This window comes from Panulirus ornatus, chromosome 50 (genome assembly GCF_036320965.1).
Source record: "Panulirus ornatus isolate Po-2019 chromosome 50, ASM3632096v1, whole genome shotgun sequence".
Classification (NCBI taxonomy): Eukaryota; Metazoa; Arthropoda; class Malacostraca; order Decapoda; family Palinuridae; genus Panulirus; species Panulirus ornatus.
Window position 1 is genome coordinate 5,214,586 of NC_092273.1, and position 16,881 is coordinate 5,231,466.

At 43.3% G+C, this 16,881-nt stretch overlaps 1 protein-coding gene across 11 annotated transcripts in view; it reads right to left on the minus strand.

Moving 5' to 3' along the window:
• The window catches only part of LOC139764548 (adenylate cyclase type 2-like), a 59,689-nt gene that overhangs the window by 17,272 nt on the left and 25,536 nt on the right, over positions 1–16,881 (minus strand). For 5 of the 11 annotated variants that reach the window (XM_071691309.1, XM_071691308.1, XM_071691306.1 and 2 more), the window contains 7 exons: positions 7,068–7,350; positions 6,170–6,307; positions 3,853–4,080; positions 3,075–3,245; positions 1,080–1,205; positions 568–713; positions 115–259 (listed from right to left, as the gene is read on the minus strand). In XM_071691309.1, coding sequence (XP_071547410.1) covers positions 115–259; positions 568–713; positions 1,080–1,205; positions 3,075–3,245; positions 3,853–4,080; positions 6,170–6,307; positions 7,068–7,350 — 1,237 coding nt within the window. Of the gene's footprint in view, positions 1–114; positions 260–567; positions 714–1,079; positions 1,206–3,074; positions 3,246–3,852; positions 4,081–6,169; positions 6,308–7,067; positions 7,351–12,525; positions 13,055–15,802; positions 15,920–16,881 lie in introns of those variants that run through there. The other 6 variants (XM_071691303.1, XM_071691302.1, XM_071691299.1 and 3 more) reach the window with 6 other exon arrangements.

A 16,881-nucleotide genomic window follows, 5' to 3' on the forward strand; every position in this document is an offset into this window, starting at 1 on the left:
ACATCAGCCAGTTTGTCAGTTGGGAAAGAATCATTGTCAGGACTCTAGGATTATGTGATAGTGTAATCATGCGAGCAAGAGGCAAAAGTTTTTCGCTGCTGAGAGCACCTATACCTCGGCGGCGTCGTCGAACTTGCCGAAGAGGTCGTTGAGCATCTCGACCAGCTGGTCCACTCTCAGCTTGGTGGTGAGCGGCGTGAAGTTGACGATGTCCGCGTATAGGATGGACACCATCTCGTGCCGGTTTAGGTAAAGGTTCCTGGAGAGAGAGAGAGAGATAGTGATGCATGGGATTAAGGTTAGCAGGTCGTGATACACAGATGGTCCCGCCGTGTTGCGCGTGTTTATGTGTGCAGGAAGCAGACATTAACACAGATGGTAATGATGAATTGGTCCTTTTTTTGGTGGCAGAGTTGCAGAACTGAATGTCAGCATATTATCATCCGTCGCACTTTAGTGAATAACTGAGGTCGTAGTCTCATAGATATATTTAAGGTCATCATGTACATGCTTGTACTGACAGTGTTAAGCATAAGAGTAAACATTTCTTAAATCCAGGTAACTCACGGGAAGGGGTTGTTCTTGGAGATGGGGTTGATATTGTGGAAAGTTCGCTCGATCATGTTGCGGAAGTCCGTTTTAACCTGCTGCATGATGTTCTTAGGCAGCACGCTCAGCAGTAGCCCCTCCTCCTGCTTCTTCTCCGCGTCCAGCTGTGGTGGTGGACAGGTAAAGGGGCACGTCACAGTCCATCGTCAGGTGGTGATGATGGTGGGAAACAGACGAGAGCCAATAAGGGAAGGTAAATATATAGAGAGAGTACGGATGAGTGGAAGACGAAACAACAGACAAGGGTTATGGTTCTCAAAGCAAATATTACAGTCGTCCAGACTCTGTTACGAATCGAATTCTAACTGTCTTCGTTAACTGAAAGACGTTTTACTTAAATATACGACAATATAGCTGACAAAAACGCACAGGATACCCCGTAATCTTTTCGGAATATCACATTCTCATACTTCATTCACACAGTCATTACCTCTGAGGCCACAGACAACTAACACTGATCTGTTTCTTACCTTAAACTTGGACTCGAGGTTTCCGCGCTTGTCGAGGAAGGCTCTCCGGAAGGCCACTTCGCTCATGAAGCGCCAGTAGAGACCCACCAGGTTCACGCAGAACAGGATGATCGCGTCCACCCACATCTGTCATGTATGTATGTATGTATGTATGGTATTGCAGTGGAATTTATTAAGAAAGGGGGTGACTGTATTGTTGACTGGTTGGTAAGGTTATTTAATGTATGTATGACTCATGGTGAGGTGCCTGAGGATTGGCGGAATGCGTGCATAGTGCCATTGTACAAAGGCAAAGGGGATAAGAGTGAGTGCTCAAATTACAGAGGTATAAGTTTGTTGAGTATTCCTGGTAAATTATATGGGAGGGTATTGATTGAGAGGGTGAAGGCATGTACAGAGCATCAGATTGGGGAAGAGCAGTGCGGTTTCAGAAGTGGTAGAGGATGTGTGGATCAGGTGTTTGCTTTGAAGAATGTATGTGAGAAATACTTAGAAAAGCAAATGGATTTGTATGTAGCATTTATGGATCTGGAGAAGGCATATGATAGAGTTGATAGAGATGCTCTGTGGAAGGTATTAAGAATATATGGTGTGGGAGGCAAGTTGTTAGAAGCAGTGAAAAGTTTTTATCGAGGATGTAAGGCATGTGTACGTGTAGGAAGAGAGGAAAGTGATTGGTTCTCAGTGAATGTAGGTTTGCGGCAGGGGTGTGTGATGTCTCCATGGTTGTTTAATTTGTTTATGGATGGGGTTGTAAGGGAGGTAAATGCAAGAGTCCTGGAAAGAGGGGCAAGTATGAAGTCTGTTGGGGATGAGAGAGCTTGGGAAGTGAGTCAGTTGTTGTTCGCTGATGATACAGCGCTGGTGGCTGATTCATGTGAGAAACTGCAGAAGCTGGTGACTGAGTTTGGTAAAGTGTGTGGAAGAAGAAAGTTGAGAGTAAATGTGAATAAGAGCAAGGTTATTAGGTACAGTAGGGGTGAGGGTCAAGTCAATTGGGAGGTGAGTTTGAATGGAGAAAAACTGGAGGAAGTGAAGTGTTTTAGATATCTGGGAGTGGATCTGTCAGCGGATGGAACCATGGAAGCGGAAGTGGATCATAGGGTGGGGGAGGGGGCGAAAATTTTGGGAGCCTTGAAAAATGTGTGGAAGTCGAGAACACTATCTCGGAAAGCAAAAATGGGTATGTTTGAGGGAATAGTGGTTCCAACAATGTTGTATGGTTGCGAGGCGTGGGCTATGGATAGAGATGTGCGCAGGAGGATGGATGTGCTGGAAATGAGATGTTTGAGGACAATGTGTGGTGTGAGGTGGTTTGATCGAGTAAGTAACGTAAGGGTAAGAGAGATGTGTGGAAATAAAAAGAGCGTGGTTGAGAGAGCAGAAGAGGGTGTTTTGAAATGGTTTGGGCACATGGAGAGAATGAGTGAGGAGAGATTGACCAAGAGGATATATGTGTCGGAGGTGGAGGGAACGAGGAGAAGAGGGAGACCAAATTGGAGGTGGAAAGATGGAGTGAAAAAGATTTTGTGTGATCGGGGCCTGAACATGCAGGAGGGTGAAAGGAGGGCAAGAAATAGAGTGAATTGGAGTCATGTGGTATACAGGGGTTGACGTGCTGTCAGTGGATTGAAGCAAGGCATGTGAAGCGTCTGAAGTAAACCATGGAAAGCTGTGTAGGTATGTATATTTGCGTGTGTGGACGTGTGTATGTACATGTGTATGGGGGGGGGGGCATTTCTTTCGTCTGTTTCCTTGCGCTACCTCGCAAACGCGGGAGACAGCGACAAAGTATAAAAAAAAAAAAAAAAAAAAAAAAAAAAAAAAATATATATATATATATATATATATATATATATATATATATACACAACCTAAGTTTAGATTTGATCCGACAGAATCATTCGTTTGCTTGACGGATTTGATATCGCTTTAGAGCCTTTTCACCAGAATTTACGAGGGAATGAGGATTTGAAGGTAGGCATGTCCGCTCACCCTTGTGACAACGTGGTGGTGCTCGCTGGTGGTGTGGCTGCTGCTGATGGAGTAGTAGGTGAGGGCGAGGTAGCCGGCGGTGAGCAGGAGGGCCATGAACATCACCTGCCACTTGCGGGGGAACGGGAGGAACACGTACACCACCAGCAGCAGGTACATCATGTTGCCGAACTGGAGGGAAGAGGGCACGTCATTGACGCTGTCACGACCGTACTGACTTGTTGTGTGTGTGGGGTTTCATGGGTGCTTGAGGTTAGCAGTCCTTGTGTCCAGATGTGAGAGGGGATGAAGTGTTTGTGTTGGGAAAGTGGAATTTGAGTTTCTGTGAGTCTATATCTACTGCATACAGGTAAAAGAAATAGAATTGTTCTTACGAGAAAGTTATCAGACAGCATTCATACACCGTTTGACTGACTCCTTACCTTAATACTGTTAACCTTGTTATATTATTATTATTATTAGTATTAGTATTAGTATTATTATTATATAGCCCCAATGACCCCTTCTCTAGGGGTTTCTGCAGCTGCGAGTCTGCGCTGCAACTGCAATTTACGTGATTACCACGACCAATTTTGGACAGAGTTCGGATAATGAGAGGAGTTAGGGAGTGGGCAGGAAGTAGGTAGATGCTGGGTAAGGGAGCAGGGATATAAAAGCTTGTGACTAAGACAAGGGAGCAGTCAGGAGGCCAGGCTGGGTACCTACCATCGAGCAGCTAGTGAGATTATAAGTCAGGCCGCGACCCATCACGGGCCAACCCAAGAGTCGCGTCGCTCACCTTGATATCCCTGTGCTGGTCGTCGCCGCCGCCGTTGTCGTGGAAGTAGAGGGTGAGAACGACGTCGGTAGTGAACAACGTAAGGATGACGAGGCCGGACAGGACGATGTGGAAGCTGGGGAACTGCCGGAAGGTCGCTTCGTTGTACACGTATACCAGCAGCGAGGTGCACACCACGAAGATGGCGCTGTGACCGGTTAGCTCCGGCACCAGCAGCCCCAACGCTTGCTGCTGACGCGGGTGGAGAGGGGAGTGTGAGTGTGAGTGGTGTATGGTGGTGGTAGGGCTCTTGTTACATGAACTCTCACACCTCCTCCATTGTTAAATGTTATATACTGTATCTTAGGAAAGGGAGAGGCTTAGAGGAACAGTTGCTAAACGATCAGAGGTCTTGCATGAAGGACACAGGTTCCTGCAAGTCATGAACGTGTGATGTATTCCATTTGAAATTAAGAGAAATAAGGACAGCATTCGGCAGAAATACGTTGCTTCTCTTAGTGTTCAAAATGGGGAAAGAAGCATAAAGGATCCTAGTCATAACAAATGTGTATATATGTCTCATATATATATATATATATATATATATATATATATATATTTTTTTTTTTTTTTTTTTTTTTTATACTTTGTCGCTGTCTCCCGCGTTTGCGAGGTAGCGCAAGGAAACAGACGAAAGAAATGGCCCAACCCCCCCCCCCCCCATACACATGTACATACACACGTCCACACACGCAAATATTCATACCTACACAGCTTTCCATGGTTTACCCCAGACGCTTCACATGCCTTGATTCAATCCACTGACAGCACGTCAACCCCTGTATACCACATCGCTCCAATTCACTCTATTCCTTGCCCTCCTTTCACCCTCCTGCATGTTCAGGCCCCGATCACACAAAATCCTTTTCACTCCATCTTTCCACCTCCAATTTGGTCTCCCTCTTCTCCTCGTTCCCTCCACCTCCGACACATATATCCTCTTGGTCAATCTTTCCTCACTCATTCTCTCCATGTGCCCAAACCACTTCAAAACACCCTCTTCTGCTCTCTCAACCACGCTCTTTTTATTTCCACACATCTCTCTTACCCTTACGTTACTTACTCGATCAAACCACCTCACACCACACATTGTCCTCAAACATCTCATTTCCAGCACATCCATCCTCCTACGCACAACTCTATCCATAGCCCACGCCTCGCAACCATACAACATTGTTGGAACTACTATTCCTTCAAACATACCCATTTTTGCTTTCCGGGATAATGTTCTCGACTTCCACACATTTTTCAAGGCTCCCAAAATTTTCGCCCCCTCCCCCACCCTATGATCCACTTCCGCTTCCATGGTTCCATCCGCTGACAGATCCACTCCCAGATATCTAAAACACTTCACTTCCTCCAGCCTCTCACCATTCAAACTCACCTCCCAATTGACTTGACCCTCAACCCTACTGTACCTAATAACCTTGCTCTTATTGACATTTACTCTTAACTTTCTTCTTCCACACACTTTACCAAACTCCGTCACCAGCTTCTGCAGTTTCTCACATGAATCCGCCACCAGCGCTGTATCATCAGCGAACAACAACTGACTCACTTCCCAAGCTCTCTCATCCCCAACAGACTTCATACTTGCCCCTCTTTCCAAAACTCTTGCATTTACCTCCCTAACAACCCCATCCATAAACAAATTAAACAACCATGGAGACATCACACACCCCTGCCGCAAACCTACATTCACTGAGAACCAATCACTTTCCTCTCTTCCTACACGTACACATGCCTTACATCCTCGATAAAAACTTTTCACTGCTTCTAACAACTTTCCTCCCACACCATATATTCTTAATACCTTCCACAGAGCATCTCTATCAACTCTATCATATATATATATATATATATATATATATATATATATATATATATATATATATATATATATATATATATATATATATATATATATATATATATGAGACTTAGATAAGTAAACTTTGGACCTCAACTGTGGCCGTTCAGTAGCCTATCAGAACACACCAGTTAAGCAGTTAAGATTGCGGTTGGTCGGAAAAAAAAATACTAAAAGTTTTATGAAGATTTAACTGATTATGAGCCACATGCACTGTCGGAGAGAGTAAGTGATCTTAGAAATATCCTTAACAGCTTAAGAGGTTGTTAATTTTTCTGTTGGTGGATGAAACATTTGGCTTGACTTTGACGGCCTTAATAAACCTGGCAGTTGATAGGCCTCAAGTCCAGCCAACCAGATTGAAAGGCGTACGTAATCTCAGTTATGATTGGGTAGGGTAGGACTGACCTGGCTGAAGAGTAGGAAGACGATGAAGAGGAAGGAGACGATGAGTTGGAGCATGAGGTAGACGACAAGCATGGCGTGGTGAAGTCGCAGCTGGTAGCGCTCGAACAGGTCCTCCAGGTCCTTGATGCGGAATCTCTCCTGAAGGGGTAAGGGTATTCGTCAGCAGCTAGAGTACTGGTATAAGGATATGTGTGCGAAGGCGCAGCCGACATTATCTGGGACAAGGTGTACTTATAATACGAGGTATAACCTATAACAAGATATATGTTTTCATTCCAGGTTTCCTATCCGACCAGAGATATCTGTCTAAGAAAGAGTACGAGAGCTTTTAGTCCTCCCTCATACGGCTTCTTCCTTAGTCCTGTTATTATCCTGTTGCCCTTTTCCGGATTCTCAAGCTGATGAGGCCTTTTTGATTACGTGGAGACCAGAAGTGTGTCGCGCACTGAAGATGTGGTCTTACTGTTCTGTTTTAGTGTCTTTGGTTTCTGAAGCTTTGTAATGAAATTCAACACTGAGCAACAAATGTACTTCAACTTTGAATATTTTAGATCATTACTGATCATATCATTAAAACCGTAATCTTTAACCTCTAAAAAAGGCTTTCCCGAACCCTTTGCTTTTATATGTATTTTTTTGCTGTTTGTTGTTATGTTGATAGCATCTCACAGAGCAATTGAAGTGAGAGAGACCGCAAGGAGTCGTTTCAATGATAAGTGGAAATACGGAATGACCGGACCGAGGCAAATCCAAATGTTGGCTGTAGGAAGGGTCGGACTCCACTGACTGGCTGTGTTGACACTTGTGGTCACACTCTTTAGAATGAGATTAGCAACTAGTGACACTGACGTGTTACTGACCCCGAAGTAGGGAGTACTGACCCTGAAGTCTTACTGACCCTGAGGTAGTGCCATGACCAGTTGCGGTCATCGGTGGTGGCGGTGATCGGCTCCCTGATGTAGGCTGAGGCTGTGGATTGACGCCGCTGCTGCAGGGACGTCAGGGAGTTGCGCGCCATGATCTCGAAGCGCTCCGCGTTGCTCTGCGAGCCCCCAGATCCCCTGGGAGAGAAGTCGTATCCTCCAGAACCGATACTGATACGACCATTGGCCAGCGCCGGCCCGCTGCCGGGGTCCTGCGAGAGGATATCGACCTCCGCCCCGTCGCTGTCGCCGAACTCCCTGCAAAGGAAAATGAACTTAAAGTAATACTAACTTCAGGAATCACAAACTGAGAGAAATGTGAATACTGGAAAGGTATTAAGAGGTGTGTCATGTCCAGGAAGGTGTGCTTGAGGCTAAGTTGGAATACAGGGGTGGTGGAAAGACTGACTGAGAACGGAAGACCAACTCATCTGTTCAACATCGGTATGATGATGTTTCCAGCACCAGCGATGATTTCGGGTGATTACAGTCATACAGGATTATCATTTTGATGCTCCCGGGTAATTATTATTGTCATACAGGATTATTATCTATGCTGTTGGGTAATAATTGTCATACTGGATGGATTATTGCCATCTATGCTGTCGAGTGATTAATGTGGTGCAGGATTATCACCAACGATGCTTTTGGGTAATTACTGTCACAAAAGATTATCACCAACGATGCGCTCGGGTGATTATTGTCATTCACAGTTATCACCAGCGATGCTCTAGGATGATTATTGTACACAGGCCTTTGGCTAAATGACGGCCCGTTTTCTGTTCTGTCGTCTGCTGCCGGGTAGAAGGACACATAAGGTTGCCCTGGAGTTTCAACAGTTTCGGTGTGCGTGATTTAGATTCTTTTCAATCCGTTGAGCCATGCAAGTAGTTCTTAGACTTGTTGAATGATTTGGACTCAATCGTTGTTCAGTTCCTTCACTGTGCCAGGATGATAAACCTCTTGTCAGCCGGATACGTGGGAGGTAAAGCTGTTATGATGATGATGATGATCAGTTGAAACAGTGAGTCATTTCCGTCTTAGCTCTCTCTCTCTCTCTCTCTCTCTCTCTCTCTCTCTCTCTCTCTCTCTCTCTCTCTCTCTCTCTCTCTCTCTCTCTCTCTCTCTCCACTCAGGAAGAAGGTTTAGTCTCGAGTGGTGATCACATACCACCTCATGAACAAGGATAGAGCAGTGTGAAGGTTGAAGCCTACACATAGGTCGAACACCTCACCCTGGATATGAGTGGGGTCTACTGGATCCCGTTCGGAGAGGTACATCATTATGTGAAGTTGATAATGATAACAGCTGATACCCATTTGGATTAGTAGTATGGGCTTCCGTGGTGTAGTGGGTAGCGCACGAGAATGCCATGGCTCAAATCATAATCGCGGCATTCGACCAGCAGTCAACCCCAGCTGTTCATCCTTCCTTCCTTCGGGAATTAGTCAATAAATGAGTACCTGGCTTAGGCTGGAGTACCAACAGAGACCTTGATAACCATAGTCCTGCGCTCTTCGATCTTTGACCTGACCCTTAAGAGTCAGGTCAAAGGTCAGTTCATCTTACCTAAGGGCTTGACCATCATGCTCAAGGGCCTAAGAAGAAAACCTGCAGCTACTAAAGTAGTCAGGGTCGAGTGATATGAACACCAGACACTCACACAAACTAGGTGTTGTAGCGGTACAGGGGCAACAGAAATTAATGGAACTACACCAAGTGAGTTCTCCTACGCACTATATGATAACAGACTGTCCATACCACTTGTTATCATCCCTATACCACCCGTCATCCCGCCTACACAGTCATCCTACACGCAGTTTGTTATCCACACAGGTCCGCTCCAAACACACCACTTGCCATTCTACACACCGTGACGTGCTATCCTTCCCACACCACGAGCCATCTGCCTCCTCTCGTTATCATAATGTTATCATGCCCCAGGAATGTATACAACAAAGGAAATAGTGATGGATCGCTGTTCTTAAGCCCCCGATAAGGTGAGTTACCTTATCACTGGGGCTAATTAGGTAGTCTGTCATGGTGCCAGGGACACACAGGGTAAGTAAAGGATTTGTGACACGAGAGACTTACAGACACACAGAATCTTGCGGATTTGTCATGATCTGATTATAACCTAAAGGTTTTTGATTACCTTGGTGATAAAAGTGTATTTCTGGTCATGCTTAGTTGACTGCTTAGGAGTTGAGACAACGTACGGATATAAGTAGAAAGCTACATATCCTTTTCATACTGATAGACATGGCACGGGCGCAACATGCCTCAATGGCATCTCGGGTCAAAAGAATACTGGGAAGGAAGGAGGATGAAGAGAGTAATTAGAGCTCCCCACGTGAATGTAGACCTGAATTTCAGAGTCATAAGACGACGAGAGAAAAGAAAGAGTTTAACATCCTCGCTGTTAGAGGGAAGAAGGAGGTATCATAACGGCCAATCTTCGTGTGGCGGATCTCCACACACACTTGCAAAGGAGAGATTAAAATTGGTTTCAAGTCCGTGGATAAAAGGATGTGTAAGAAAAGTTTGGACAGAATACATATGACCAAATTTGTAGTATTTATTTGCAATTTAGTTGGTAGACTTGAGTATGTAGATAAATTTGCCATAGAGGGGTTAAGCAGTGTGTAATGAAAATGTCATGGGAGAGAGAAGAGTCAGTATAGATAAGATTTATAATGCTTAAGTAGTGGACCATTGCAACCGGCAAACTGAAGCAATATGTGCTGAGGACCCTCGCAAAAATGAAAGAATTTGTGTTTCAAGAGAGAGACCTGGAATGGGTGCTGTGTGTGTGAAATTCTCTGTACACCCACACCCACACACACACACACACACACACACGCACACACATACACTACAATCAATTCAATAAGTCGTTCTTTATTCATTTATCTGTTTACTTACAGTCAAATGCCAAGGTAGAAAACTAGGCACCAGGTTGTATGGAGGTAATGGCATCGCGTAGTAATCAGACTCACAGACTCGGAGCTTCAAGGTCAGCTCGAATGTGGCTGCCTGCACGTTGTGAGATCCTACTCATAGATAGTGGGACAAAGATAAACACACCTAAACAACGGCCCTGTGTTTCTTGTGGAATGACCACCTGAAACGAAGGTCTCTCTCTCTCTCTCTCTCTCTCTCTCTCTCTCTCTCTCTCTCTCTCTCTCTCTCTCTCACACACACACACGAGGTTTAAACGAGGTTTTAGGTCTTTAAACCTGTGTGAGATGAGGCTTAATGGAATGCAGTCTTATAGTACAACGAGACTACGTAAGATGTCTAGAGCAGTTTGCTAGAGCAGTATGTAGAATCTGGTGAGGAAAGTAAATAAAGAAAAATGAGCAACAGATTATCCCAGACTAATTTAACAAACCTCATCTAAAAGAGTAGATATGGCGAACAAGTAATGAAGGAAACAAGGTACAAATACGCAATATGTTCAGGAGAAACTTCTTTTGAAACAAGAAGAAAAATCTGACTTTACAAATTAACCATATGCTAAAATAGTCATATTAAGTAAAAAGAAAAAATATAGTGATGAACATGAGGTTATATAAGAGCCAACAATGAGGTTTTCTACTTCCGCACGGTGAATCTAAAAACATCGGTCAACATTTGTAACAAGTCACAAAAATTGTTTTTATCTGTGAAGTTCGTATGGTATAGTATCACTCAAATGATCTCAGTAACACAGACATGTGTCAAGTAGAGTATCACACAAGTAATCTCAGTAACACAGACATGTGTCAAGTAGAGTATCACTCAAGTAATCTCAGTAACACAGACATGTGTCAAGTAGAGTATCACACAAGTAATCTCAGTAACACAGACGTGTGTCAGGCAAGAGCAGTAACATCACACGTATCAACAATGCCAAACATAAGAACCAATATAAACATCGTGAAAATACAAATATTGTCATTACATTATTGTATTCTATCAGTTATTGGCTTTATGGTTATAATTGAAGGATTATGAAAAAAGAAAAGCACAACCACACACCTTTGTTTCAATGTGACCATTCAGGTCAGGGTATATTCTGAATTACAATTCCCGTAGATTATGCAAATACCTTTGCGCCTGAGGAGTAAAAGGCTTCAGAAGCAGTTTAGTACATGCTTGGATCCTTGTTTGACTGCGTGATCATGGTAGATGTGTGTGTGTGTGTGTGTGTGTGTGCACGTTTTTCTAAAAGTAACGATTGAAGGAAGGGTGCTCGAGTCCACAGAGCATGAACAATCAGGCAGCTGAGAACGACGTATGGCGACGGGAAAGTCATCGTGTGTATCGTAACGCGTTGCTCTGTCTTCACGAACTGTCGCTTCCATGGTATCTGGGATGGGTCAGGTCCTGGAGTGCATGTGATGGGCTATATCATGTTTAGGTAGCCTTGAGTGAGTAGTTCGTTAGCCATGTCTTGACTATATTCAGCAGCTTAATGGAATACCATATGGTTATGATAACGATCGGCTTCCTAAGTCTGCTCTAGGCAAAGGTCACTATAACATACCGTGAATACGCTCAGATGTACCCAAACACACACGCACATACAACCTTGAGCGGGCTTCGCTATCGCTAAGGCGTAACTTAACACCTCAGTCATACAAAACTCTCGAATTTCTTTATCTTTGATTTGCCCCTGCAAGGTCCTGCCCCGGAAGATAAGACCACTGTTTCCGTTCGCTGGGTGACTGCAAGCCTCATTGTTTACAGATCTTCCGCGCCACAGACTAGCACACTAAAAATCAACACGAAGCACCCACTCAGCGTTTCGGAATAATATGGATTTATTCCATGTCTCTGTATGTCGTAAGGATTCACTCTCTAAATTTGTGGTGATTCAGCCATAGCTTACGTTTCTGTCGGGTATTATTGTCTCATGTCTCACAGTGTGTCTTTTGTTACATAGAGTTTATTCTCTTCATTAAATATATGTTTCATGAATTGATTCTTCTGTTACTAGGGATGTTATGGCTATCAAGTGCTAGAATTCATATTGACTTCAGGTGCAGACCTTGCTTGGATTATGCTTTTACCTGACTTAAGTACTGTTAGTAAAATGCCTCAAGTTTTGGTAACCTTAATTGACTATACCCTCAGGTAACCAAATAGCCTGCTGATAGTTACCGTGAAGATTACCTCATTCTAACACGGGGACACTTACACAGGAACGGGTGAGCTGAGTTGCGAGGGTCAGATAGAGGCGAAAAGAGGAGTTATGAAGGGAAGGAAGGAGAGAATTTAGCACCTTTCTAGAAAGTGACCCATGGCAGTCCATGGTTACGGAATTTAACCTGTTACGAGATTCCGGGTTCTGTACCTCACTATATACACTATCGTTCCCACAACCTTACTTCCTCACGCTGGTCGCTGATGTTAAGGCTGGGCGCTGATGAAGCAGCCGATACTTACTTGCAGCGCTTGTAGGAAAGACAAATGGTGGATTCGGTCGCATCCTCGAGGCTGGAGCGGCGGGAGAAGGGCATACCGTCGGAGCTGCCGAGCTGCTTGCTACCCACCTCCACCATCTCAATCTCCAAGAAGCCACTGCCCCCCCTCGGGAACTCCCGTTGTATCGTGGGTGACATACCGGCTGGTAGTGTTGGCTTTCTCTCTGCTACGTTGTCGCCAACGTTTACGGTATATGGCAACCGTTTCTAAACTTGCTCGTTGGCTCTGTGGGGTCTGGTAATGCGGAACCTTCCGAGCACCGTTTTAAACTCGCCATCTTATAGTCCTTGCACTCTCACTAAGCATTTTATTCTTGAACATGGTTTTCTTTCTTTTTTTTCTTTTTTTTTGTTCTTTTTAGAAGTAAAGGAGTTTTGGTTCGCGTATTTTGATAAGTGCCTGCTGAACACACTTCAGCTGCCACAGGGCACAGTGTTCGCTGTCATAAAGTTGGACGCTTGGCTTTCACTTCGATAACTTCCTGCAAAAACTTTAAGGTTACGAGAGAGAAAAAATAGTGTTAGAGATGCGAAATACCACTCAGTATGTGGTTGGGTGTAAAGTTGTGTTCATGCAGGGCGAAGGGGGAACTGAACACCTGTAAGTTAAAATGACAGAATTCAGAGGACGAAGACGTGAAGACACTGGCTATAAGACACGAAAATTAGTAGACTTGTAATCGTTAACTATTTTTGCTGAGGTAAGAAAAGAAATGGATGTATCTATCAGTCTTGTGATTACATCTTGACCTGTGACTTGGTTATCAAGAATGAACAGTACACATAAGAGCTTTGGGAACGTGATATATGATCCAAGACGCAGGATCCTCGCTGCTACATCTGCATGATGTCGAGAGCTCTGTGAGGTTGCATATCTGTTGCTCTGCGGTTTTTCCATGACTTTAATAATAACTTCATTACTACTTTCATCTTAAGTTGTAGGAAAAGTCTTGGAGTAATGGGAAGAAAGACACCGACGCGTTTTTTGAAGTACCTTGAAACTTTCCAATAAATGACATTGATCTGATAATAGCGATACCTCTTACGATACGACTGGTCCGGCTGATTGATTATTCTGAGAGCTTTCCATTACGGTGATAACAAAGTTTATGATGAGATTGAAAAATGTATTTTCAATCAACGTATTTACGCAGTTGTTTGTTCATTTAAGAATCCCTGTAGAGACAATGCATTATCGTAGATGCATATGGTTATTATTATCATTATTATTATCATAATTATTATCTTATGATAACGTTTTATCATGTCAGGAGAGTTATTGTATACATCTTGTTCAGTTAAGATGACAGACTTTGCCTGATGTTGTACGTTATTAAATGTCGAGGTTTGCTCGCACGAGTTAGATATATAAGGTAACGTTTGTTGAAGTTATTATGATACCGTGTGCTATAATTTCTTAAGGTATCATTTCATGGAATGTGTTCACTGAGGACACGCTATGCGGTGTAGGGTCTACTAATCCAAGACATGATAATGTTGAAACACAAACCTATCCTAGGCCCAGTGCAAAGAACCATAGCTACGCTGAAGCATATGTCTTCCCTGTGTTGGAGTCTCGAGTTACGGATAGTCACTGAGGTCAGGCCTTAAACAGGACATTGAGATAGGAGGCTGATGAGTTACATAATTAAGGAGAAAAGAAGATTACCGTGAGAGTTTCTGAAGAAGTGGGTAAAGGTCAGGTAATGCCAAGGTAAAAAGTTCCGAACCTTAGTGGTCAAGGGAAAGAGACATCTAGATAGTCTTGTCATCAGTTATTTTCATCTGTTACTGTCCTCCCTTTGGTTACAATATGGTCTTCTAGACCAAAAATTCAGGTTTATGTCAAACTACCTCCTACTTCACTAATGTTACTCGTTTTGGTGCCACTCACTTGTCAGACTAATGCCTGCAGTGTTGATTCGACATCCTCCTTGTCTATAGTTTCATCTAAAATCTCCATTTTCGCCAATATGTATTGATGCTGAATGCTCTTCATTTTTTAATGAAAGATTCAGTCTAACGACCCATTTATTTCCTTAATGGTTCCGACTCCTACGGTGCCCATTACTCTCTTCATAGCCTCAGTTAAAGTCGTACCTACTTTCTTGTAGGTCACTCTCAAGGACCTCCAGAGAAGACTGTTATGATCTCTGACGTTTTTCATTCATTGCGCCTCTTTCTTGAGGTCACATTACTTCCGAATTCCTTTAGTTGATTCCATTTTATCAAGACCTTTGATCATATATTTCTCAGCTCCATGATATCCTCTTCCACCATTAGTAATGGTGGCCACTTCATGATCTTTAATCTGATTGCTCAGTTATGTAATCACTTCCCTCCAGTTGTTGCATCTTCCGATCCTGTCTCTATATATCCGCCTATAACTTGCCCAGCCTCATGGTTCCAGATAAAAATCCTGTAATCTTTTTTTCTGATTTTTCTCTGTTGCAAAAACCCTCGCCATCCCCTTTACTCAACCTCATCCTAGCAGACGTTGTTACAGCTATATGGTCGCGGTGATTTATCCTGCTTGACTCTACTCCCGATTTGAAAGCCTAGCCAGTATTCGGACTGGCCATAGATCACCTCAATTTTCAGTTTTGGCCGAAAGTTGATGAATATCCTCACCTTAAAGTTTCAGAACAACCTGTTTACGTACTCAAGCATGTGAGGGTATGATTACCTATTTGTGTGTGAATGTATACTTGAAAGATTACATCACAGAGAGTTCTGTTTATATGACGCGGTGTACCTTCAACTTTTGTATCGCTTATATTTCTTTCGTTCACGTACTTGAAAGGCATCCTCCGTTAATAGTATACGACATGAAGAAATTCTGGTGAAGAAAACACAACGAGACATCTGTTGACACAGGTATACAGATGCAAAGGAGATAAGGCAAGATATGATGAACCCAAACATCACTCGGATAGTGCAGTCGCAGTGCACGTTGAGCACGGACGAGTCACACGACACGATTGTTGGCGACGCCACGTTTGCTGCTGATTCTCACTCGTAAAACAAATACATTTTCCACTGTCACATACACTGTTTCACTCCAGTTTTCACCACTGTATAATTTTTCACTGATTTACAAGATCATAGGTAAACAGTTCATTTCCGGACGTTGGGTCTTACAGTATTGCGTGCTGGGTTGCGAGTCAGTTTGGGACGAGGGACGCAGCAACAACAGCGGGATGACACACGGAGGGAGGAAGAGGTTGTGCCCGACCAACCTCAGGCGGTCTGAAGCACTCGATCGCAAGGTACACACACACATTGCAGGAGGGAGGGACGCCTGACACAGAGCCGGGCTTGTCAAACACTGGATGCATGACGCCACGAGGCACCGATGGATAAAACCACATGGTTATCACTTGAGTGAATTATCGAACCTCGCTAACATGGAAACACAGCATAGCTGCCGTGTTTCACACTGCATTCATCTTGATTCGACGGAGTGATTAGGATCGGCCATCTGTTAGAATGGCATATAGCGAGAGCGGAGGAGTCAGACGACTGCTGAAGATAGTCAAAGGGTTGTATATAACAACAGATAGATAAGTATCTTATCATCTTCTGGTAGTTATATGATAGACGCCTGATGCAAGAGATAATCACTAATGTATTTTTTTTTCTGTGTGTGTTTATTGTTTTAGAACCCATTATTCTTATTAGGTTATGGGAATGAATGGTATGACTATTGCTTGTATTTGTATTGAAAAACATGAGTCGCTTTAAGTGCTTAGATATAAGCGTGGTCACGAGTTGCCAACATATTCCTCTAATTTCTTATAGGTACCTGTTTCACAGAACCTCCAGTTTTTAGGCTGTAATGACATGATCATCATTGGTCCGAAACATATGGAATATATTACGTGATGCGGTTGGACAGGTATTAGAACCACAGATTGATAAAACATATCACCAAGTTGTCATTTTCGAGGAACTTGTTTCATGGCGATCCATCTGAGGGACTAGAAAGGGGTTTCATATATATATATATATATATATATATATATATATATATATATATATATATATATATATATATATAATTGAGGCTTTAAACCGCGTGGAGATATCAAGTTTCACCATAACACTTTTCGTGTCGGTTTGGATAAAGTATTAAGGGGCCCTTGGTAGTTAACATGTATATTTCTTATTGGTATACTTTGAAATAATGAATAAACTGAGCATTATGAGACACTGTAGTCTGTCACCTTGAAGCCTGATATTCACCTATTCTTTATCTATGAGAAGTACGGCATAGCTTATTCGATTAGCCTCACATACGGCAACGAAGTACTGTTTT